At 40.8% G+C, this 27,137-nt stretch overlaps 1 protein-coding gene across 1 annotated transcript in view; it reads right to left on the reverse strand.

Annotated features, from left to right (window-relative positions):
• The window catches only part of ABCA13 (ATP binding cassette subfamily A member 13), a 578,079-nt gene that overhangs the window by 284,458 nt on the left and 266,484 nt on the right, over positions 1 to 27,137 (reverse strand). The window contains exons 34-37 of the mRNA XM_053553839.1: positions 25,316 to 25,385; positions 23,704 to 23,835; positions 5,008 to 5,136; positions 2,025 to 2,205 (exon numbers count right to left, since the gene is read on the reverse strand). Of these exons, the coding sequence (XP_053409814.1) occupies positions 2,025 to 2,205; positions 5,008 to 5,136; positions 23,704 to 23,835; positions 25,316 to 25,385 (512 nt within the window). The remainder of the gene's footprint in view (positions 1 to 2,024; positions 2,206 to 5,007; positions 5,137 to 23,703; positions 23,836 to 25,315; positions 25,386 to 27,137) is intronic.

A 27,137-nucleotide genomic window follows, 5' to 3' on the forward strand; every position in this document is an offset into this window, starting at 1 on the left:
TACCCTAGAATTGAATAAAATCATGTAACATAAAACCTATTTTATAACGGATTATTCAACATCTCATGTAATTTATTCCATACTATACTGAAAATAGAATGCAGAATAGTCATATGGGCACTTAAAGTACAGTTTCTACTTGATGTGCATCACTATCATACCATTGTAGGGTCAAAAAGTCCTAAGTCTAGGCATCGTAAGCTGGGGACATCTGAACTGTGGTCAGAGATTATTATGGTTGTATAAAACTTTGGAAAGGTTAACAACCAACTTTGTTTTTACAGATGAGGGAACAAGCTAAAGACATGTACCTAAGTCCTCCTAATTAGACATATGCAAAACAGAATGCAAACCTAGACTCCCACCCCTACAACCAGTCTTCCTTCCACATCTGACAGGCAATCTGTCCATGTCAAAACCAAGAGAACTCAAGCGGCCTGTGACCATGAACTCACTTGGCTGACTTTAACAAAGGGAGCCTGAGGAGTGCCGTGTTCTGCTTCCTTGCTGCAGGAAGTATATTAGTTAGGCTTTAAACTGTTATCTTATTTCTAGAAAGTGAAACATGCATCTACTATGTGCATAAATGTTTGTACCGGCTTTGCTCACTGAAAAGGGGGGAACAGCCTCAATGCCCACCACCAGATGAAGACACAGACTGTGGTGCCTCTGGGCAGCAGACCACTGGGCAATGCTACTGCCACTGCTGAGTCTCTAAGGCAGAATGCTGAGTGAAAGAAGCCAGGCATGATTCAATTTATATGAAACTGTCGAATAAGCAAACTAATTTATAGTGACAGATAGCAGATCAATGGTCATATGGGGGCTGGAAGGAAAGGAGGGCAATGGATGTCCTGGAGGAGGACAAAACGGCTCTGGATCTTCTCCGTGGTGTTTGTTCCACCATTAACAAAACATGCGTCAAAACTCACCAGCTGGCATACTTCCATGGATACTGTCTAACTGCACATAAACTATGCCTGAAACATTTGCTGAGCAGTTCTTCGCTATGTTATTTTCAGGCCTATTTGGGGGATACCAAAGAATAGTTTATACACGTCCCATATGAGTCTCAGGGATTTTTGTTTTACATGAAGTAAGTTGGTCTCTCAGCATCTAAGAACTTCCAGGAAGCAACGACCACTTAGGATGAATCAAAATATACTACAAACATACACTAAAAGCAATGTGAGCAGTGAACCTCGAAACAGTGAGAAATTCCAAATTCTCATTGATCTGCTAAAGAAGCACTCCGGGTTTTCCTTGTAAGAAAGGCATCTTAGTAAATGCAGGTTGTGGAGAGCTGGCTTTCTGAGTCATTATTTATGTATCTTTCACTGTCCTAATTTTAACATATTCAGTGAGAAAAATAACAAAGAGAAATTAATTTGTCCAAAACAGATATTTCATAATTTTAGTGGTTTAACCTTAAGCCACCATTTTCATAGCCAGCTCAAGGGCATGAATCTTTGAACTCTTTGTTCCTCTGGGGTCACGTGGTTTGATTCTTTAATCAAATCTGGAGCCACTGGATCCAAAACCAAAACCCCAGCCTTAACAAGAAGGCAACCACATGAAAAGCAGAACAGGAAGAAGAAAAATGGTCAGGTTTTTTAAAAAATTTCAAATATCATTCTGATATTCATCTTCCCATAGATACGCAGACAAAATTACCCTTAGTAGGACAAAAATCAAAAGTGTCACAGGACTTTCAAAGACTAAAACATGGTAAATTATTGGTAGAAAATGAAAGAATTAAAGATTTAAACAAACAAAACAAAAATAATACCAAACACCCTTACCCCTTGGGCCCTATTCTGGGCCTAAAGGGCACCTATGTGGTTGAGGATGCAGGGCCACTCTAGTGAGAGTGCTCTGTCTTTCTCCTATGTCTCTACACTCTACACTGAGACTCAAAATTTTTTTAAAAATAGAAAAGAGAAATCAAATATTTTGTCTCTCAGGTAAACTGATACATTTAGGAGTCAAATGCTTAACATTCAAGAAGGTAAAATTGGACCCACATGATGGTGGTTTTCCCAGCACCGTTCGTCCCCAGCAGGGCCGTGATTTGGTCTCTGTAGAAGGTGAGGGTGAGGTCTCGGACTGCTGCCTTGTGGCCTTCATATTCCTTGGTCACAGACACCAGGACAACACCTGGGGCACCTCCTTCAAGCTCTCCTTCCTTGTTTTGTGGTGATGACCCTGGGAGGAGAGGTACAGTCATCATGATGAAAGCACATGTAGTGGGGTGGCGCCTGTGGCTCAAGGAGTAGGGCGCCGGTCCCATATGCCTGAGGTGGCGGGTTCAAACCCAGCCCCAGCCAAAAAAAAAAAAAAAAAAATCACAAAAAAAAAAAAGAAAGCACATGTAGTGAGAAGACCATGCAGCTATTCAGGCTAGGGCTGAGACAACACAACTGGTCCTACGTGACCTTCACCTCATGTCTGCCATTCTTGCTGTTTTGTAAATTCAGCTTTTACCCAAAAGTGCATATCTTGAGTAGTTTCAGGCAATTGATTTAGGAGATTAACTTTTGAATTGGAATTTTGTTTTGGGTCATGCATTATGTCAATTATTGTTTATTATGGGTCATGGGTTATGGTATAAAACTGTGACTTTGGAAATGAAAGAACAGTCTTAGAAAGGCTACTCACTGATCTCTGGAATTGCCAGCCTTCTGAAAAATAAAGTTTTATGGACCTATCCTTGTCTCTGCATATTGGCTGATATTGACAGGTGATCAGACCCTCTTCATCCGCTAACGCAGGACTTCAAAAGCCTCAGAAATCATTCCTATGCTTATTAACTCAGAGTTCTCCCTTAAAATTGAATTCTAGCCCTGTGAAACATGCAGAGCAATTTAGAAACTTTTCTTTACCAATGTAACAGAGGGAACAGCCTGAAAAAAAAAATGGCAAAAATGTTTTCTGTCTCTTCAAAATTTCCCCCATTCTTTTTGGAAACTGAGGTGGATCCCTGCCTTGGGCTGACGTAGGGAAGAGCAGGAAAGCACCTTTTGTTCTTCATGCTACAGAAAATGGTTCAGCTGAACTCTGTGAGATGGAGATGCTGGACTGGAGGGCTGGAGTAGCCCTGGGGCCTCCCAGATGGGCGGAGGTCATGCTTTGTCTTCCAAGGAGACAGGAGGATTGGAATTATGAACCCGTTAATTAGAGCTGAATAACAATAGGCCCTCCACTTTAAAAGCTCTATGTTTCTGCTTCTGTTCAGAAATTTGGCATTTTGAGACCACACGTCTCCTTGTTGCCGACTAAGTAATTTGAATGTGCCTTTTCTTCTCCTCAAACCACTTGTTCTCATTTTCCTGATGCAGCTTTGAGGATAAGTGCTGAGCTTTCAGTAACACCAAAAGCAGTAAATAGATTCTAGAGTGGCAAAAGTTAAAGCTATCACTGACTATAAACCATTTTTTATGATAACCATTTTTTAAAAATATAAAAATAAAAATACACACGTGTATTTGTGTACATACAGAGAAAAGATGACAGGCAGATTAGTTACACACCAAAATATCCATACAAAATAGTCTCCTAAGGAGGTGAGAGTTGATAGGTGGCTTGCTGATGTGTTAAAATTTTTCTTTAAAAATTTGTATTTTACTTGTTTAGTCAAAAAGAAATTCACTTCCCAACATAGACACACCCATAGTATAAAACCACCATGGGGGAAAGGGAGCCTGTTCACCCCTGGGTGACGCATCTGTGTTTCTACATAATTTCCTTGGAAGTCGTCTTTTTCTGCAAGTGTCTGTGTAACTGCATCTGCAGGAATGTTCTGTGGCTGGACCATGGAGGGATGGCACCATAACCCCTATTTGCAAAGAGCAATGGTCATTTCTCTCATGGAAGTGTTAAAACTTAAAAATTCAATTCAATTAAAAATGTTATAGTGCATTATGCCCTGTAGATACCCACTTTTGCTCTTACTCTTTACACATATTCACTTTTGGACTAAAGCTTCAATTTTACTCAATTATAATATGTCAGTGGAAAAGAAGTCAAACTGTGTAAAATAATTTTTTTTTTATTTTTATTAAACCATAGCTGTGTACATTAGTATGATCGTGGGGCACCATACACTTGGTTCATAGATCGTTTGACACATTTTCATCACATTAGTTAACATAGCTTTTGTAGCATTTTCTTAGTTATTTTGCTAAGACCTTTACATTCCACATTTACTAGGATTCACATTGTGTAAAATAATTTAAAGAGGTTTAGTCCTAGGTGAATTTGAGGAACGCTGCCTGGAGCCTTGCCCATGAAGCCTTGAGCAAGTGAACCCACTGTGGTGGGGCTGCAGTTTGATTTTATACATTTCAGGGACATAGGAATTACACATAAAGTTGGAAATCAATACTTGGAAGGCATACATTGGTTTGACCCAAAAATGTGGGACATCTCAAAAGTAGCGGTGCGGGACCATAAAGGTTAAAGATGTGTTTAAAGATTCTTTGATTTGTAATTGGTTAAATAAATGAAGCTTTGTCTAAAGGCTTCTTGTCTGTTACATATTTAAGTTAAAATATGTAAGTCTGTTAATCAGACACAAGCCACAGGTCAAATACCACAGGCCAGTCTGACCTCCCTTCTCATGGCTAATAACTCAGTTTTAGAGATCCCTTTCACCAAGAGGGGGCCCATTCAGTCATCTGGTGGGGTGGCCTTAAGATTTTATTTCATTTTACATATATATATGCACAAATGTACATAATGCACAGAAGAGAGGATGCTGAATAACAGGCAGTGAGAAGGTCTGGGTCCTTGGCCTTCCTGGGCTACACTGAGGAAAAACTACAAGGACACTACCTGAACTTTCCCTGCAACTGTTTCCCAGCCTGAGATAGCCTAAAAGTGAGTCTCTAGCAAACAACACACAGTCGCAAAAGATGGACCAGAAATAAAATGCAAACGCCAAAAATGACCAGAGGAAAAATACATACATTCAATAGTGCAACTCCTTACAAAGTCCAAAGTCCTTACCAAAGTCCTCATTGAAGAAGAATAGACCAGAACTGAGAGAGTGCTGCCTCTTCTCCAGCAAGCCACCCAGGCTCTTCCAGTAAGGGGAAGTAAAAGGGAAATACCATGGTTTCCTTAAACCAAAAGTTCCTAAAAAATAAGATACAATTAAAAGGAGTATAATTGTCCTCTTATTTATTTATTTATTTATTTTTGTAGAGACAGAGTCCTACTTTATTGCCCTCTGTAGAGTGCCGTGGCATCATACAGATCACAGCAACCTCCAACTCCTGGGCTTAGGCAATTCTCTTGCCTCAGCCTCCCAAGTAGCTGGGACTACAGGTGTTCACCACAACGGCTATATGTTTTGTTTTGCAGTTTGGCCAGGGCTGGGTTTGAACCCACCACCCTTGGTATGTGGGGCCAGAGCTCTAGATGAAGATTCTGTAATAGAACATCTTAGCTAATTATTAACAATATAAAATATTACTCGATGTTAATATTTCCAATATACACTCTGTATACAAAGCAGTGATACCTCTGCCCCAAGGAATTGCCTGAAAATAGGGCTCTAGCTCCCCATCCTGGGCCTTATCCAGAGCCATTTGCTAGTGATAGGGGATACCCAGAAAAGGTGAGGTCCAAGAGAACAGAGGTCTTCTCCAAGAGGCCCCAAGGACACACCTGCAAGGTCCTCCCTGTGGTGACTCAGCTCTTAGGAATTTGTAGAAACTTAACTTCCTAGGACCTGGAAACTAACACTTGATTCTGCTTCTGTAAAAGCCTGGTTCAATAAAAGCCAAGCCTGCTTCTCCAGCTTGATTCAAACTGACCAATAAGAAAGGTACTAGTGGGCCAGAACTTTTTTTTTCTTGTTTTGTTTGTTTGTTTGTTTGCCTGTTTGTTTTTTATCGAAGTTCTACCCTATGCCCTGAGCAGAATGCAATGGTGTCATAGCTCACTGCAACCTCCGACTCAGGCTCTGGGCATCCTGCTGCCTCAGCCTCGGAAGCTGCTGGGATTACGGACTCTTGCTGCAGCACCCAGCTGGGTTTTTCAATTTTTTTCATGAGTCGGGGTCTCACTCTCACTCAGACAAGCTTTGAACTCCTGAGCTCAAGAAATCCTCCTGCTTCAGCCTCCCACAGTACTGGGATTATAGGCTTAAGCCACCGCACCCTATGGCCAGAACTTTTTGACTAAGGATTAAAAGGGGAAGACTGAGCCAATCAGGGAGCATGGCCATATTGAATTCTTCTGGCTGGAATAAAGCCCCTCCTCTTTTAAAAATGGCATTTGGGTGTTCTTACTCTCCACTGGGCCTCGTCTTCCTGCAACACTAAGATGCCCTGGACTCTACTTCCCCCAAGAAGTCTTTTGAGTAGGTGGTCAATCAGCATTTTTTGATTAAGTTGAATATTCCCTATAGTCGTGCCTCCGCCCTGCATTGCCCCTCTATTTTGCTATTACTGTTCTTTTGCCTGTCTTTGATGTTTGCTTAGATCACTAGACAAGACGAAGGTCCTGACATAGGTGCATGAAGGGATTAATTAATAGAAACTTCCACAAAGAGGAATAACTCCTAATGCTAACATTTCCATATGAAATACATCGCCATTCTTCAAAAGTGTTCTCCAAATTCATTTCAGCCCACTGGCCAGTCACTTTGCCCTCATTACATGAGGAAATGAAAGGAAATGTAATCATTAACACTTCTCAGTTTCCTTTCCATTCTAGCTTAAGTTTGATGAATGCAACTTACCTTAAAGGCCTAAATTCTATAACTGACCAGAATAAAAAAGCCTACATGAAGACTATTTTAGCACTTTGATCATGGAGTGAAAGAAAGATATGCAAGCCTCATACACACTAATCAAAGGAATCAGAGAGGTGATTGATTACATGCACAAAGGGAAGTGCAAGGCGCCCTCAACTTTGAAAGGTGAAGGCAGGTGATAAGTTCCTGGAAGCTCAGCACTGACCATGGTTGTGGGCTGTGTCGTGCCCTGAGGTTTCACATGTAAATTCCTAACCCTCAGCACCTCCAAATGAGACTGCATTTGGAGACATGGCCTTTAAAGAGGTGATTAAGGCAAAATGAAGTCACAGGAAGAATACCAATCCCATCTGACTGGTGTCCTCCTAAGAGAAGATTAGGACCACAGACACACAGAGGGACACTCCTGTGAAGACATAGGGAGAAGGCAGACATCTGCCAGCCAGAGAGAAAAGCCTCAGGAGAAACCAACCCTACCAACAAGTAGGTCTCCAATTTATGGCCTCCAGAAGTGAGAGACAATGAAGTTGTTTTGCCTAAGCCACCTGTTTTGTGGTACTTGGTTACAGCAGGCCAAGAAAATGAATGCAGGCTGGTGTCCAAGACACTGGCAGAACTGGTAACCTTCCTTTCATCAGAGGAGAATGTGTAGTACCGGGACAATTAGATCATAGCACGGTTAGTATTTCTCTGTTCCAGGAGCTATCCAGGGTCTTCATTTGTATTCAATCACACAGTCCTATGACCACTGACATGCAGGGTTATATTATCACCCCCACTTCCCAATGGGAAAGAGAGGGCCAGCAAGGCCTGTCCAAGGATGCACAGCTGGTGGCTCCAGGGGGCACACTCTGGCTAGCCTCTGTCCTGGCATGTCCCGTCTGTCTGAGCACACTTGGGCTACAGTGTGGAGACTGCCTCTTTTGAACAGAATTGAGACTTGCCTCATCCACTGCACCATGGTGACTTTAAGGACCAATTACAGAATAAGCCTCTGTTCACATGCATGCACGGACAATGAGTTTGCAGAAATAAAAGTAGATAATAACCAAACACACATCATGGAAATGGCCCTGCCAAGGCCTTGGCTGTCTCATGCACACGCAGCAATGGTTCTTCTGCTGAGGGCCCCCAGGTCTCCACCCCCAGTCACAGTGGGAGGGGGGCCGCCTTTAGTGGCAGCAGTTGGCAGTGAGACTCAGGTGCTTTGGATCCTCACGGATTTCTGAATTAACACTTACAACCCTAGGAATCTAGATGACACAACAATGACAAAGCAGGGACGTACATCTGCGCACAAACATATTTGCATAAAAATTTAAAATTGCAAAGTAGGAGAAAGGTGCAGTAAGCCATTACCTTCATGTAGTAAGATGTTCACAATATTTTTTAAAATGTGGATAAATGCTTATGATGAAAACATTTTTTAAAAAAGAGAGAAACTTTGCTGGGCATGATGGCTCACATCCATAGTCCCAGCACTCTGGGAGGCTGAGGCAGGTGGATCATCTGAGCTCGGGAGTTTGAGACCAGCCTGAGCAAGACCAAGACCCCATCTCTACTAAAAATAGAAAAAAAAACTAGCCAGGTGTCATGGTGGGTGCTGTAGTCCCAGCTACTCAGAAGGCTGAGGTAAGAGAATCACTCGAGGCCAAGAGTTTGTGGTTTCTGTGAGCTATGCGCTGCCGCGGCACTCTACCCAGGGAGACAAAGTGAGACTCTCTCAAAAGAAAAAAAGAGAGAGAGAGAAACTTATATACACAAAATGAACTCAACGAGGTATAGAAAAGTGTCTGGAAAAAAGTTTGGGAAATACTGTTAGTTCTGGCAAGTGAGATTTGAGATAATTGGATTTTTTTCCTGCTTCTTCATAAACTTTCCAAACATTTTGTAATGAACATATATTCATCTGATGTATTACATCTCAAGCTTTCAGAACCATTGGAGAGAAAATAATATTTTCTATATGCACAGTCTAAAAGTGAAATGAGGTACAATTTGCTTGTTCCAAAGGAAATAATTGTACATCTTCACATATTAGGTGCCCCATGCAGAATCTTGAAACAAAACATCAGCTCTGCACTACTTCAATATAAGAGGAAGTTATACAAGGGTAAAAATAATTTACTAAAATGGATTTCAAACTTTGGGCTGTGCTGATCACGCAAATTTTGTAAACACACATATGTACATATATATATATATATATTTATACATACACATGCACACATACAGTTATGCACACACGAGTGAAAACATGTGTGCATGCACACATTCGTGTACATATGCATGCACACACACGTGTGCACACATACACATACACACTCACACACACGCACAGCCCCAACAATGCCAGGCCCCTCCAGTTTCCTGCAGTGGGGCTGAGATTTGCTGTTTATTGACCATGTCCTTTTTGCTCACTAAATCTTTGGAAAATGATATCTCCCTGCAGCCCTGACTCACTGTGGAGGATGCTTTACTGAGAAATAAATAACTCAGCATTTTGTACAGAGGCAGGAGGGGAGAGGCTGGCTCATCTCCCAGGGGTCACAGTTCCAGCTGTCAGCCCCCAAAATGGAACAGGGCACGTGAGGCCTCAGCACACTGACAAGGAAGCTGGGGAGGTCATCTCGGTTCAGGAGCAGCAGGTGCAAGATGGGGGTAGGGGAGATGCCTAGAGGCCCAAGAAGGCATTACAAGGCTTTGAATAGTCGGGATCAGGCACAGCAGGTACAACAAGGCCCCAACTAAGGTGATGACTTCAGGAACAAAAAGGGCAGCAAAGTCGGAGAGACTTTTCAGAGTGAGAAAAAAATAAATTAGAAACAAATTGACTATTAAAAGTTGACTTACTAATTAAACCATCTCAGCCTTAATCTGTCTGGACTTTCAATTAATCTACTCTAACTAAAGCGGAGAGCTGCCAAATCCAAGTTGGCGTGGAGGCCCCTCAGTTCCCTGGTTGGCTTCTGCAGTCTGCTTTTGCTTATAAATCTACACTCTAAAAGCACAGGCACCCTAGTCACATTACCAGATGTAATGTGGGCACATTAATATGTGCAAAGGCGCCAATGCATGCTGAGGTTTTCTCTTCAAGGGGAACTGCCTGCTGGCTTGTGCAGACCAGGAGACTAATTACCATTGCCCCTGAAAACTGACAGTGATAAAGGAAGAAGTCAATAAAATTAGACAGAACAAGCAGAATCAAACTTAATTGGAAGCACATAAAAAGAGATTATGCAATGAAAACTCTTTGAGAGGACCAGATGTTTGCTGGTGAGCTCTTGACTCGAGCATGGAGGCCTGCAGGTGACACAGAGCCCGGCAGGATGGGGCACTGATGTGAATCCACACAGGGGCTCACACTCAGACATGTGGGCTGAGGAATATTGGGGGTCATCCCTACAGAGTCACTTTATACCAAAAAAGGAAGAAGAAAATGAAGAGAAAAGCATTTCGATGAGGCATGGGAAAAGTGTATATGTGTGTGAGAGAGAGAAACAGAGAGGGCCAGAGAAAGCTCTCACCCACCTGCCATTTGGGGAGAGCCTCCTACACACAAGAGACATTTGAACCATGATTCTCAACCTGGGGAGACTCTCCCAAGGGTGTTCTGAAAACATGAGTAGGGGTACTTCTAGTTGGCATAGTAAAGGGGTGTTTCACAATGTAGGCTTTATTATTATTCAGCTATAGTAAAGTCAAAAGCTTAGGAGAGAACGGTCATTAAAAATACAGTTTGTTACTCACAGATCCCAAAAGGCCACACGGAGAAGCACCCAGGTCTATCAGGAGATGGAGGAAGGAAGGAAAATGTGGAAAGGAGCCTTTAAAGTGTTTTCCAAGGGAAGGAACAAGTGAGGAAGGGCAAGGAAGTTTAGAACTGACTAGTTTGTATACATTCAGCAGACTGTGAGGCATGGGGCTGTCTTGGTTGTCTGGTGCCTGGTCTGGGGCTATGTAGGGCAGGTGGACAGTGACCCTGAGTGGGAGAGCCTCCCAGAGGAAATAGTAGGATTGTAAATTAATTGGTTTTCATATGAAAAGCACTCTGAGAGGCTTGGCACCCATAGCTCAGTGAGTAGGGCCCCAGCCACATACATAGAAGCTGGTGGGATCAAGCCCGGCCAAGGCCTGATAAACAATAATGACAACTGCAACAACAATAAAAAAAAAAAATAGCCAGGCATTGTGGTGGGCGCCAGTAGTCCCAGCTACTTGGGAGGCTGAGGCAAGAGAATCACTTAAGCCCAAGAGTTTGAAGTTGCTGTGAGCTGTGACACCATGGCATTCTACCAAGGGTGACATAGGGAGACTCTGTCTCAAAAAGAAAGAAAATAAGGGTGGTGCCTGTGGCTCAGAGCAGTAAGGCATCAACCCCATATGATGGAGGTGGCAGGTTCAAACCCAGCCCCAGCCAAAAACTGCAAAAAAAAAAAAAAAAGAAAGAAAGAAAGAAAGAAGAAAGAAAGAAAGAAAGAAAGAAAGAAAGAAAGAAAGAAAGAAAGAAAGAAAGAAAGAAAGAAAGAAAGAAAGAAAGAAAGAAAGAAAGAAAGAAAGAAAAGGAAAAAAAAAAGCACGCTGAGAGACAAATGTTCTATTGTGGCTAGGAACTGGAGAAGTGTCTTCAGGTTCAGTAATTCTCCTCTAAGTCAAAGAATCAGAAATACAGCCAATTGTTGTGACTTCCAGGGAGGCCAAGGCTTGTAGATTGCCTGAGGTCTCTATTAAAATTAGAAAAACTAGCCTGAGAAAATGAAACCCCATCTCTACTAAGAATAGAAAAGCTAGTTGAACATGATGTCTCACAACTGTAGAACCAGTTACTCAGGAGGCTGAGGCAAGAAGATTGCTCAAACCCAAGAATTTGAGGTTCCTGTGAGCTGTGATGACTCCACCCTACTCTATGCAGGACAACAGAGAGTGACTTTGTCTCAAAAAAAATAGAATCAGAAATATATAAAATACAAAGTGATAATTAATAATAACAGGGATGGTATAATTGCCTTTAGCGCACTGATTCCTGAGACGGCAGGCATCCTACTAAGTGCAGAACAGCCTGGTTAAACAAAGAGCTGGCCTCAACTTCCATTCCGTGAAACTTGTAACACAGTCACACAAATGGAAAGCCCTTTGTGGTCACTAAGCCCAGGACAAATAAAACCAAAGTTTCTGATATCCCATAATACCATAATAACAGGGGACTTTAATACTCCTCTTACAGAGCTGGACAGATCCTCTAAACAGAAATTAAACAAAGATATAAGAGATTTAAATGAGACCCTAGAACAACTGTGCTTGATAGATGCATACAGAACACTCCATCCCAAAGATAAAGAATATACATTCTTCTCATCACCCCATGGAACATTTTCCAAAATTGATCATATCCTGGGACACAAAACAAATATCAACAGAATCAAAAGAATTGAAATTTTACCTTGTATCTTCTCAGACCATAAGGCACTAAAGGTGGAACTCAACTCTAACAAAAACGTTCAACCCCACACAAAGGCAAGGAAATGAAACAACCTTCTGTTGAATAACAGATGGGTGCAGGAAGAAATAAAACAGGAAATCATTAACTTCCTTGAGCATAACAACAATGAAGGCACAAGCTACCAAAACCTGTGGGATACTGCAAAAGTTTTGAAAGGAAAATTTATTGCTTTAGATGCCTACATTCAAAAAACAGAAAGAGAAGGCATCAACAAACTTACAAGCCATCTTATGGAATTAGAAAAAGAAGAACAATCTAAGCCTAAACCCAGTAAAAGAAAAGAAATATCCAAAATCAAATCAAAGATCAATGAAATTGAAAATAAAAGAATCATTCAGAAAATTAATGAAACATGGAGTTGGCTTTTTTGAAAAAATAAATAAAATAGATAAACCATTCACCAGACTAACGAGAATTAGAAAAGTAAAATCTCTAGTAACCTCAATCAGAAATGATAAAGGGGAAATAACAACTGATCCCACAGAGATACAAGAGATCATCTCTCAATACTACCAGAAACTCTATGCCCAGAAATTTGACAATGTGAAGGAAATGGATCAATATTTGGAATCACACCCTCTCCCTAGACTCAGCCAGGAAGAAAGAGCCTCCTGAACAGACCAATTTCGAGCACTGAGATTAAAGAAACAATAAAAAAGCTTCCAACTAAAAAATGCCCTGGTCCAGATGACTTCACACAAAAATTCCATCACAAGGAAAAGCTTATTCCTGTATCTATTGTGGCTAGGAACTGGAGAAGTGTCTTCTCCTCTAAGTCAAAGAATCAGAAATACAGCCAATTGTTGTGACTTCCAGGGAGGCCAAGGCTCGTAGATTGCCTGAGGTCTCTATTAAAATTAGAAAAACTAGCCTGAGAAAATGAAACCCCACTTTCATTTTCAATTTTCAAAAAATTGAGGAAGAAAGAATTTTCCCCAACACGTTCTATGAAGCAAACATCACCCTGATACCAAAACCAGGAAAAGACTCAACCCAAAAGGAGAATTTCAGACCAATTTCAATCATGAATATAGATGCAAAAATCCTCAACAAAATTCTAGCCAATAGATTACAGCTTATCATCAAAAAAGTCATTCATCATGATCAAGTAGGCTTCATCCCAGGGATGCAAGGCTGCTTTAACATACACAATTCCATAAATGTTATCCACCATATTAACAGAGGCAAAAATAAAGATCATATGATCCTCTCAATAGATGCAGAAAAAGCATTCCATAAAATCCAGCATCTTTTTCAATTAGAACACTGAAGAGTATAGGCATAGGTGGCATATTTCTAAAACTGATTGAAGCTATCTATGACAAACCCACAGCTGATATTTTACTGAATGGAGTAGAACTGAAAGCTTTTCCTCTTAGAACTGGAACCAGACAAGGTTGTCCTCTGTCACCTTTACTATTCAATGTAGTGCTGGAAGTTCTAGCCAATACAATTAGGCAAGACAAGGAAATAAAGGGAATCCAAATGGGAGCAGAGGAGGTCAAACTCTCCCTCTTTGCTGATGACATGATCTTATACTTAGAGAACCCCAAAGACTCAACCACAAGACTCCTGGAAGTCATCAAAAAATACAGTAATGTTTCAGGATATAAAATCAATGTCCACAAGTCAATAGCCTTCGTATATGCCAATAAAAGTCAAGATGAGAAGCTAATGAAGGACACAACTCCCTTCACCAAAGTTTCAAAGAAAATGAAATACCTAGGAATATACCTAACAAAGGAGGTGAAGGACCTCTATAAAGACAATTATGAAATCCTCAGAAAGGAAATAGCAGAGGATATTAACAAATGGGAGAACACACCATGCTCATGGATGGGCAGAATCAACATTGTTAAAATGTCTGTACTTCCCAAAGCAATCTACCTCTTCAATGCCATTCCTATTAAAATACCAACATGGTACTTTCAAGATTTGGAAAAAATGATTCTAGGTTTTGTATGGAACCAGAAAAAAAACCCGTATAGCTAAGGCAGTTCTTAGTAATAAAAATAAAGCCGGGTGCATCAGCATATCAGATTTTAGTCTGTACTACAAATCCATAGCAGTCAAGACAGCATGGTACTGGCACAAAAATAGAGACATAGACACTTGGAATCGAATAGAAAACCAGGAAATGAAACTAACATCTTACAACCACCTAATCTTTGATAAACCAAAGAAGAATATACCTTGGGGGAAAGACTCTCTATTCAATAAATGGTGTTGGGAGAACTGGATATCCACATGTAAAAGACTGAAACTGGACCCACATCTTTCCCCACTCACAAAAATTGATTCAAGATGGATAAAGGACTTAAATTTAAGGCATGAGACAATAAAAATCTACAAAGAAAGCACAGGAAAAACACTGGAAGATATTGGCCTGGGGAAAGACTTCATGAAGAAGACTGCCATGGCAATTGCAACAACAACAAAAATAAACAAATGGGACTTCATTAAACTGAAAAGCTTCTGTAAAGCTAAGTAGACAACAACCAAAGCAAATAGACAACCTCCACAATGGGAAAGGATATTTGCCTATTTTGAATCAGACAAAAGCTTCATAACTAGGATCTATAGAGAACTCAAATTAATCCACATGAAAAAAGCCAACAATCCCATATATCAATGGGCAAGAGACATGAATAGAATCCTCTCTGAAGAAGACAGATGAATGGCTAATAAACATATGAAAAAATGTTCATCATCCCTATCTATTAGAGAAATGCAAATCAAAACCCCCCTGAGATACGATCTAACCCCAGCAAGAATGGCCCATATCACAAAATCTCAAAACTGCAGATTCTGGCATAGATGTGGAGAGAAGGGAACACTTTTACACTGCTGGTGGGACTGCAAACTAGTACAACCTTTCTGGAAGGAAGTATGGAGAAACCTCAAAGCACTCAAGCTAGACCTCCCATTTGATCCTGCAACCCCATTACTGGGCATCTACCCAGAAGGAAAAAAATCCTTTTATCATAAGGACACTTGTACTAGACTGTTTATTGCAGCTCAATTTACAATCGCCAAAATGTGGAAACAGCCTAAATGCCCACGGACCCAGGAATGGATTAACAAGCTGTGGTATATGTATTCCATGGAATACTACTATTCAGCAATTAAAAAAAATGGAGACTTTACATCCTTCGTATTAACCTGGATGGACGTGGAAGACATTATTCTTAGTAAAGCATCACAAGAATGGAGAAGCATGAATCCTATGTAGTCAATTTTGATATGAGGACAATTAATGACAATTAAGGTCATGGTGTGGGTGGAGGAAGAGGAGAGCAGAGAGAGAAAGAAGAAGGGAGGGGTGGGGAAAGAAAGAGCAGAGAGAGGGAAGGAGGGAGGGGGTGTGGCCTTGGTGTGTGCCACACCTTCTGGGAGCAAGACATGATTGCAAGAGGGACTTCACCTAAAAAATGCAATCAGTGTAACCTGGCTTATTGTACCCTCAACGAATCCCCAACAATAAAAAAAAAAAAAATTAAAAAAAAAAGTTTCTGTGCAGTTTCAGTGTACTCTGAAATTTTCTAGGAAAACGACCCCTCTATAAACCAGTGAAGATTATTGTTCAATGAAAAAATTGCCTATTGTTTCAAAAAGCCACACCATCAGTAATCATGTCAATCACTGTTGTTCAATCTGCAATGCAGCTAGGATGGGTCAGTCTTCATTTTCCCGCTCACATGGGAATTTGTGACAGAAGATTTGGAAATTACTTTTAACAAACTTACAACCAAATATTCTTAAATTGACAGAGATTCACAAATGCACTAAATTTTATTCTAAAGGTCTGAGCACTACTTTATGATAGATATATGTAGCCATTCTACATATTTTTAAAGATTCTTCATCATAATAAGATGTCCTTTTCTAAATATTGCACACTGAAATGATTAATAGAAGGGTCCCTATTACTAATAGTTTTTAATCTTATTCTGATCCTTATCCCAGATATCTACACCTCAACTTCTCTAGCAACCTTCTTATATTATTGTTCCTTTGACCAATCTACCCTTTATTTCCTGCTGCTACCAAAGAATAGATCTGCAATGTCTTTAGAAACCTGGAGTCTGAGAGTAGGAACTGATATGAGATGAATTACAAGAAGCTGCAACTTCTGTTACACTTTATCATCACCTGGCCCACGTGACAACAGAGGGAATTATCTGATTGTATACTTTTAAATAATACCCCAGCCATTTATAAAAATACCGCTCTTTTATTTACTTCATTCATGTCTATGATTTCTTTCCAAATTTTTCCTACGTTAACTGAAGTTATTTCCATCTATTTTATCACATACTGGTAAGTCTGATCCGGTATCACACATGCTTTACTATTAGCTTCTATTCTAGAGTCTACACTCACCTCTCCTTGCACATTTCCTTTCCTTTTAGTACCAAATAGCTTCTGTCATTTTTCCTTTTCTTAAATCCAAACTTACCCCATATGGGTACAAGCTGCTGAGTATCTCATTCTGTGTTCTAATCCATAGTTGCCTGAGCATTGATAATGTACATATTATTTCAGTATAAATTATTTTCTTTGCATTTTTCTTTTACATTCCAACTAAGAAATTAAATTAATCTTAAGACTCATATATGCAAGTAGTTTTCATCATCTCTAAGTTTCAAGAGAGTAAAGAGGTTAATATAAAGTATTTACCTTGAAATGAAGGTATTGGGTTTCCCCCACCCCCAGCACGGTCTGTGTGGGGCTGTGGACGTGGCTGTCTCCACCCCACAAGAAGAGGTTTGCTAAAATTGTCAGGAATGAAGCCTATTTTAAGAGATGCCAAGTGAAACACAGAAGACACCAAGAAAGTAAAACTGTGCTTAGATTTGCTTGGTGACAGAGGATGACAATAAGTACAATGCACCCAAATACCGAATGGCAGTGATATAACTAACAGAGACATTGTTGCCAGGTTGCTTGTGCCCAAACAAAAGTGTGTATGACAGTCTGAGCAGCTTGTGCACATGAACTACGAGGATATGGTGTGCAGGTTGGCCTGGCCAATTATCCACAGCGTATTGTCCTGGCCTGCTGCTGGCCCGCAGGCTTCTCAGCAGGTCTGGCATAGACAAGGCGTGTGAAGGCCAAGTGGAGGTGACTGGACATGAACACAATGTGGAAAGCCTCGATGCCCAGCCCGGTGCGTTTATATGCTATTTGGATGCAGACCTTGCCAGAACTATCACTGACAATAAAGTTTTGGGGCAATCAAAGGGAGCTGGGGTTAGAGGCTCGTCTATCCCTCACAGTACCAAATGGAAGCAGGAATTGAATGCTGAAGTTCATCAGAAACATATCCTGGGTCAGAATGTTGCAGGTTGCATGTGTTATCCAACAGAAGAAGATGAAGACGCTTACATGGAACAGTTCTCTCAATACATACAGAACAATGTTACTCCAGACATGAGGGATGAGATGTGTAAGAAAGCTCACCCTGCTATATGAGGTGACCCAGTCTATGAAGGGAAGCCCAAGGAAGAAGTTAAAAAGGGACATCTCAAAATGTCCCTTGCTCAGCTGAAAGGTCAGAAAACTCAAAAGAAGGCATGCTTTCTCAGAACTAAGGAGCTGGCTGGTGAATGCTAAACCAAACGACAATTTTATATGAGGATTTTTCAGACAAGAAGAAGGAGAATAAGAAGAAGAATGTAGTACTGGGTCGGGGACACCCAGAAATTGCAACACTCCTTATGGATCTAAAGCCCATCAATTGTTTCTAGCAATTTCATTCTTTGTCATTATTAGCAGACTTTATCAAAGCTGAAAATAAATACTTTGGTTGATTTAAAGATATGTAAATTGACAATTTTTTTATAACTTTTGAAATGGAAGAATCACAAATTTCCTGATAAATGAAATATTCATTATCATTTTTGGACAACGCTATATAAGTTATTTTAAAATATGTGTTACCAAGATCTTAGAGCTTTGATTTTTTATTCTAGAATGGACTCTGATTTTTCTTCCTAACAAAAGTCAGAAAAATAGTGCTACAGTCACAAAGGGGAAATATTAAAAACCTACTGCTCGAATTCTCTAGAAAAATGTAGAGGTGAATGTTTATGATTTGAAGGTGGTTTGAGGTCTTCCCTCATTTGCTTCCCTTTGTGGAGTGCAGAATCCAACCAAGCTGGGACTCCTAACTCATTTGAGGTCACAGGACACTTTGCATCTGGTGACAAAGGGGAGATTTTCCTGGAAAAGGTAGATCCATGTGCATTTACAGGAGACTTGGATATTTGTCCCCAGTTGGACGTGGTAGGGGGAGAGCTGATTTTGAAATAGCTGAAGTTTAGTGGACCGGTTAAAAAATTTAAACATGAGAGATACAGTGAAGTTACAGGTGTGGGCTTAGGGTAAGATCTTCACCTGATGGAAAGTCAGGGAACTAGGAGCCTGAACGTAGGAATGGGAGATGATGGTTTCCCCAAAAGAATACAGGTGAGCTCCAAATGTGGCAACCTCCATCACAACATGGCCCAGATGGCCAAGGTGTCTCCAAAGATCACCAAATTTGGTATTTCTATCTCCTGGTTTTCTCTGAGCCCCAAAGTGACCTCATCTAGCTTTTAAGGAAAAAAATCTGAAAAATCGCCAGGTTGGCTGATAGTCACCTAATTCCCTCAGAAGGAATGAGTGAGCACCCCACCCCCCAACCAGCACTTTTCTGCCATTGCTCACTTTTAACTTCCTCCATGAGCTCACGCCCAATTCCCTTTTCTTCCCTTCAAATATGACCTAGAACATGGACGCTTCTGCACCCCAGACACCCACCTCGAGGCTAAGCCTCTTTTTTGCAAATCGTGATAAAGTTTACATAACGAAATTTGAAGTCTTACTCTTTTTCTAGTTTACCATTCAGTAGCATTGTTGTACCATCACCATCAGCACCATCCAGCTCCAGAACTTTTTCATCATCTGAAATAGAAATTCTGTCCCCAATAAACAATATCTCTCTATTCCCCCAGCCGCAGCCCTTGATGGCCACCATTCTAGCTTTTGTCTCTATGACTTTGACCACTCTAAGGATCTGTATGAGTGAACTCACACAATATTTGTCCTTGCTTGTCTGGGTTATTTTACTTAGCATAATGCCTTCAAGTTCAATCCATGCTATAGTGTCAGAATCTCCCTCTTTTTTAAATCTGAATAATATTCCACCGTATGGATATACCACATTTTGTTTATTCATTTGTTTATTGACAGCACTTAGGTCGCTTCCACCCCTCAGCTATTGTGAACACTGGATTATAAATATGAGTGTATGGTTGTCTCTTTAAGACCTTGCCTTCATTATTTTAGGGCTCAATCTGAGTGTTTTCTTGCTCTTGCCAGAAATATTTTCTGGTAACATTCCTTTTCTATTTTGTCCTCCCCTACCTGCTCATTCTGGGCTCCCCAGACCTTCTTCCAGAGAGCCTGTGGCCACGCTCACCTCTCCACCCCCATCCCTTTATCATGCCTCCCCTTTCCCCAGAGCTGTGCTTTTGGAAATCTTTATCATCTGGCCAAGTGATTAATCATCAGTGTCAAGAGCTGCTAGAAGCAGAAAGAATAAAAAAATGAATGACTACCTCATCCTAAGAAGATCCAAATGAGAGAAGCCACATCGGCCTGCAGGCTTCATCATTGGAAGTGGGAAATAGAGGCAGGTAACCTCCTGGTCTGAAGGGACGCAAGAAATGGAAAACCATTCAACCTTAAAAGAGAAGGGACTCCTGCCATTGGTGACAACATTGACGAACCTGAGGACATTAGCCTAAGTGAAACAAGCCAGTCACAGAAAGACAAATCACACATGATGCCACTTTTACAAGGAATCTAAAATAGTCAAATGCATAAAATCAGAGCATAGAAGGGTCAGGGCTTAGAGACAGGGAAAGTGGGGAGACGTTTGTCAAAGGACACGCACATTCAGTCGTATGAGTAAGTCCTGGAGATCTGCCGGAAAACAGGGTGCTTGCAGTTAACAATGCCGTGTTGCACATTTAAAATACTGATAAGAGGGTAGATGTTTTGTTAAGTGTTCTTGAGAGAGAGAGAGAGAAGGAAAGATGAAAAGGAGGAAGGGAGGGAGGGAGAGAGGGAAGGAAGGGAAGGAAGAAGGAAGGGAGGGAGGGAGGGAGGCAAAGGAAAACTGCCTCCTACCTGCTAATGACACACCAACATTTTAGTAATACTTATTGTTCTGTTCCTCAGTCCCTTCTGGAAAGAACAAACCCCAATACCACACATCATTTTTTTCGTAAGAGTGAGAAGAAAAGATTATCCACCACCCTAACTACTAAAGAAAATTCTTTTAGCCAACTTCCTGCTAGCTTGCTCCCCAAATGTGATTTCTCCCTGTTATGTAGTCGTATGATCCACCCCCGCAAATATTTTGTTTTTCTTTTTTTAGTAAATCATATGGCATTTTGAAAAACATAATATATATGGTCGATTTTTATCATTTATTTGAATTGCAAAAGAAATGTATGTTCAATGAAGAGAAATTAAAAACAGAGAAAAACCTAACACATATAATTCCACATAAACTTTGACAATTCGGTACAGGGACAAAATTGTGCGTGTTTTTAAAAAAAAAAAAAAATTCTGCAGCTGGGGCCTGCTAAACAAACAAGAGGAAAAGAGTTCTGAACTGAATATTGTGACATTGTATGCCTTCTTTCACAGACAGCTCTGTGCTCAGGGCAGCACATGACCTTCCTTATTCCACATCACTATGTATTCCTGTAAAATAGAGATCTCTGTTAGGTCTTACTTGCTTTTCCCTGTGGCTTGAGCTTTCACCTCAGCATTCAACTTCAAGTTCACAGCAAATAGAGGCAGGGACAGCCAGAGCTACAGGGCCAGGCTGGGACCCCCTTCCCCCCACCTGCACCGTCTCCTCCACTCAGAGGACGCAGATGCCCTAGGAGCCAGCGTCCCCTCCTGCTCCCCCGTGCCTTGGCCACATCTGCTAGGCAGGGGACTCACCATGGTCCTGGATGGAGGAGCCCCGCTGTGTGCCTTCCTCCTCTAGCCTCCCCTCCCTTCCCTTCCTCTCCCCTCCTCCAATGCAATGGGGTGCGATGCCCCTCTTCTCTCCCCCTGCTGCTACCGTGTTGGGGTCTCCTTGGAGACTAGACCACTCTCACAGGCACACAGTTATGCCACCAACCTAAATAATACTAACCCTAATGATAATAATAGCCAAACCCCAAAGCCCACTTCCCCCGGCAGCCACCGCGGCGGCTACATTGCATTTAAAATTTAGTCAGTCCTGCTTCAAAAAGCTGCAGAGTTAGAACCCAGCCAGAACTCTTCTTTGCTCTCTCTTTCCCTCCCTCCCCTCTCGCCCTCTAACCCGTCCCTTTTTATCTCTCCTGAACCTTGCTCCCCTGCCCCAGGGCTCCTCCGGAAGGCCTATGGGAGCTGGCTGTGCTCTGGCCAGGCTCATCTTGCTTCTCAGCCTGTATTCTGGGTGAACGAATTTGTTCACATAGGACTCGGGTCTAACTGATCAGAACTCTGTAGTGAGATTTGGCAGAAAAGCCCCAACTGAATATCAAGAATTCCTATGCTTTATGCATGAAAATATTGGCCCTGGGATCCTCCTGCCTCAGGTTCTGATGGTTGAGGGGGGATCACGATTGGTCTGGCTCCCTGGACACATTTTATCTTCATCACAGCATGGCCGAGTTTGCATGTTTCTCCATCTGTGGGCCTGGAGCATTCTATTCTTTGTCCTTGGAGTTCCAGACACCCACCATTCTACATCTAGACAAAGGTTTCTTCTTCCTGGTCCCATGTGTTATGCAGTGAACGCTTAACTCTACAAATCCAATTCTTCTCAAGGGAAGGGCTGTTTGATTTTGCCCTTTGCTCCCCTTGATCCCTGCTCCTCTCAGGACCAGCGACCATCTGTGTGGTCCGCGGTGCGGCTGTCCTACACCTGCTGGCCAGGTGCCCCCACCTGCTCATCTCCATTCCTGGGGACTTCCTTTGCGGTCATCCTCCAGGTCTCAGCTGCTCTGCTGATGTCACACTCTGCTTCTTTCGCTCATGACCTCTTTGTCACACCCATTTTATAAAATTGACATCACACACATTTTACAACGTTCTTTTCTTGTTACCTAGCTTCTTTTCAATATCCAGTTGCTTCTCATCCAGTTTCCTTAAAACCTTGGCCTTCTCGACTCAGTTTTTTTTTTTCATCAACTCAGTTTTTTGTCTCTTGTTCTCTAGAATGCATCTTTTCTCAAATTGTATTCCAAGTACCAAAATGACGCAATATGAATTTTTTAAAAATCCATCCCATTTCCAAACTATGCTCTCTCTCTCTCTACCTCTTGAGGACCATATATTCCTCCTTTAATGTAAAATAACCTTTTCAATGATCGTAAGATGTTTACATTTACCCATCCCTAAATGATGCATGAGCTCTCCGAGTCTGGAATGTGTTTTCACAAACTGAATGACTTAGGTTTTTTTTTTTTTTTTCCTTCTATCCCTTTATTTTCATTTGTATGTGATTATAATCTCTCTTTATAGTTCTTAATTATAAAAATTCTTAATTTTTTAAGATGCCAGTTGCTTTGGAAAGTATAAGGTCTAAGTCACAAGTAATTTCAGCAAGAAAATATAAGACCATCAAAATGTTATTTCTAAATAACAAAATAATGTTAATAGCTTGTCAAGTGCTTTTTCTGTTCTTTATGGCCTGAACTGAAAAGGTAAAAATATGCTTGCCTCTTTCCCTTCTAACACAGTAAGGAAAATCCACCATTCTTAGTGGCCTTCCCTGCAAGTGGTACACTCATTCCCCAGACCTCGGGCATGTCTATTACACAACGCAAAAAGCAGGCCACAGGGAGAGAAACCACGGACCCATGACACCCCTGACCACCCTGGTTTGGAGGTGGCCCTTCCCCAAAGAATGTTACTTGAGAACTCAAACTCCAAATTATATAACTCTCGCCTTGTTCATCTGTCCTTATCTTCCACTGTCCTTCAGAGGCCCTGAGCTCCTCACCCACCCTCTTTGTTGCCCAGGGACAAGAGTTCCATAAGCCCCCAGACTCTCCTGCCCTCACTCCCTCATGCTCGCCTTCCCCAAATGCTCGATCTCGCGACCCAGCATCTTTTACTGTGTAGTTAACAGAAGCCCACCTGTTGGGGAGCCTTGTGGTGGGCTAAGTGGGTTTTCATGAGAATGCCTCCCTAGCTAACCCTTCCCCTGGGCTTTAACCTTTTGTCCTGGTTACAGAAGCACTATGTTTTCCTCAAATACTCACAGCTCCTTTTAAAATGTCCTAAGACTCCCCTTTCTGATGTCTTCCTTAAAGAATAAATAATTATTCTAATATTCATGAATATTGGTTGAAACCAGTTTTTAAGTTTATTTTGTTATAAAGTGCAAAATTCTTACCAGTTATCAAGTTGCTCAAGTACCATCCACACAAAAAATAAAGGCTTGAATCAAACAGAATCATCCAGCAAACCCAACCAAATGTCATGCCTCCTTGTTCTGGAGCTTGGTACATATTATTCCACTGAATCCCTGGCAGGAAGAAAAATATCAGAGTTAGACATGTGCATCCTCCTTTACTATAGATTTAGTAAGATGAGTTCTTTAATTCTGGAAGCTCAACTAAAGCTGAAAACAGATAAGACAAAAGGAAGGGCCATAACTCTCCAAATGAAATGTTAACTTGTATAATCTCATATCTATTTTGATGATATCAGGGAGAATGACCATTAATGGCATTCAAGTATTAATAGCTAACATTTGAACATTTTTAAAGGTCACTTTACTTGCATCTAGTTTTATTTATCCAACTAAAAAAGACTTCATATTTAGGGAAAATAAGCATGTTTTTTAAAAATGATAAAGAATGTTACTGAGAACTCAAACTCCAAATTATATAACTCTCTCCACTTTGGGGAAACATACATATAGGATATATAAGATCTGGGATAAGAAAGAATCATCATTTTCTGATAATATGTTTGTGATTTATTTCTATATTAAAATATAATTTAGGAAAAGTAGTTCCCCTTTGAAATTTCCCTATAGTGTCAGGCTCAAACTTATTAAATTAACGTTTTAATTTGTGAGTACTTGGTGGAAATTGGACCAAAATATTCAAATGGTCTAACAGTGACCATTTTTCTTTTTTATCTTCTTGATCCAACATATTTCAGAGATTGGTTCAAAGTATGCAAAAGAAATTATTCATCCGTTAAAGGACATTTTAATATGTTTTACCAAAAATGCCTAAGAACTCTAAGACCAGTCAGATTAACTGACTGACACAACACCAGCCACAGCTGAGTTTCGCTCATGGCCTATGTTGTGCCTGTGTTTGTGAAACACACCCCCAAACCATATAAACATATAAGAAATATATGTCTGCTCTAGTTTAGAATTTTACTTGTCAAAATTCCAATGTAGGTAAAAAAATGCCATCAACGAAATTTTTAAATTCTTTTGAGCTGTATTATAGAAAAATGGAGGAGATATTTGTGCTGTATTCCGGGTTGGTTAGACCTATTTCTGGATCCTGACATTTAGGAAGGTTCTAGAAAACACGGGGGCAAAGATGAGAGCTGACATATATGTGGACCATTGTAATGTGAAGAGGGAATAAGAAAGAAGGAGCTAAGAACTAGGATCCTCCAGGAAGACAGATCCAAATTGAATAATAGCTAACAGATGGATCCATATGGGCGCCTCCTTCTTGGAGCAATTCTGAAAGTCATGAAGTTGACCTTATGCCAGGGGTGTCAGAGGGTGACCCAAGCATTGGCTGGGCAGCTGATCTGGACAGTGTCTGAAGCAAAGGACGCCGTGATCACTTTTGGCTGTTCTCTCACTAGGTGGTGAGAGATGTTTACATCAGCAAAACCAAATATCCATCTCTCCTTCCAAATGTTCCACTTGGTAACGCAGACTCTCTCCCATATCACTTGCAACATAAATATAAATTTCCCAAAACCTGAGTCATTCAGAGTCAGTTTTTAAAAATGTATTTTCTCACCTGCCTCTTGTCCTTCCAAGAATGTAATGAAAAATACTCCTTGTCCAAAGGCAGTTGTAGAGAGGAGACACTGCCCACAGATTGATGGAGTGAGGAGAAAAACAGCACATTAGTGTTAGATTGGAACCACAGAAAGCCCTCCGCACTAAATTCACAGAGAAGCCAAGACACCTTCTAACGCTGATGCCGAGCGATTGCTTCAGGCAGTGATTTAAATATTGGAACCTGAAAGACTGAGCAGAATGTCAGCCCACTATGAAAAGCATGATAACAAGCTTTTCACATTAGAGGGAATTATTTCTCTTTCCTACAATGCTTGAAGTGTCATAAATCCAATACGCTGTATACAGAAACGTGTAACACAAAACAGTGGAAAATGGAATAGGGCAATTTACTGTTTTTTATTATTAAGTGAATGCCCTGGAGCACACTGCAGGCAGACTGGTGGAATAAATACACTATTCTATATGAGAAAGACAGTGTATTGAGAAAAATGTTATTCTACTTGCAGTAGAGAGGTCCTATGTCAGAGAAAAACAAAAAGCCCATTGAAGAAATACCTTACATTTAAAAATACAATGTACCAGAGTTCGATTTTTTGTACTGCCTAGAAAACATTTGAAAATATAAAAGGAAAATCAAATTTTGTAAACAACCCTGAAGTATAGGACCAAAGTAAAAACAAAAATAACAGCATTTAAAAACTAGGTCGGGTCATGGATGATTCCTTGTCTATGTGCAAGGAAGATGTTGGGAGCAGGAGCCCAGCAGTTCCACTTGGGTTAACTACTCTGAAAATGCCTAATTAACACTCACACAAAATTATTGGTTCTCAGTTACTACAGGTGTTGTAGTAACATGCACTATATACATCACACTAATAAAAACTGATGGACACACATATCAATGGACAAAATACTAATGGAATATAACCACTTTTTCATTATCCATATTGTATGTATATGGCTAGTAGAAACCAGAGCACACTGAATGGTTTATTGAAGAAAATTAATTTGACTTCCACAGAAACATTTTACTCTAAGGCTATAATAAGCAGAGAAGGTGACCCATTCCCCATGAGTGGGTGATACATTGGGGCTGCCCTGAGATCTGTGCTGGACGAAGGGGCTTTTAAGGCATGAGTAAATGCCCCTGGGCAGCTTTGTGACGCTGTCTCCTGGACACCTGCCCAAAGTCCCCATTACTGATTCCAGGCATACATCCCAACAGACTGGAATTTGGAGAAGATGCCTGACCCACTGAAGAAAGGATTTTTGTCTATAATGCAGATGTTTACAGTTATGCCACTGGCTCTGCACAAGAGACCATTTTAATAGTGAGTTGTTCACCCTTCTTCAACGACCTCCCACTATGTGCCAGGCAGGTGCTTGCCAGGCAATTGTCATAAAGGAATGAATATATTTCTATCTTCTATGTATTTTATGTTACAGACCCAAAAGTGTTGTGATTTTAATACTTTTTCAGGAGGTACATTTTAAATGGATGAGCAACGCTGACATTGCTAAGGAAGAGATTTTTCCATTTAATGTGATGTAATTCATGACGCTTCAAGAAAAAATGCTTATTTTTAACTTCTAAAATAGCTTTAGAAATCTATTTCTTTCCATGCATGAAACAAAGAGAAACTGAAGTTATATGCTTCCTAAAGGATGCCGCTGATTTCCCTGAGTCTGAAAAGAGTCTCCATTACATAAAAAAAGGCAATTGTCAATGGGCTGCCATCCAGCAAAACCACTGCAGTTTCGATGAACTACAGCTGTGAGGCTCGCATCTGTGGGTGAGACAGAGAAAGTAGATACGC

This window comes from Nycticebus coucang, chromosome 11 (genome assembly GCF_027406575.1).
Source record: "Nycticebus coucang isolate mNycCou1 chromosome 11, mNycCou1.pri, whole genome shotgun sequence".
Taxonomy (NCBI): domain Eukaryota; kingdom Metazoa; phylum Chordata; class Mammalia; order Primates; family Lorisidae; genus Nycticebus; species Nycticebus coucang.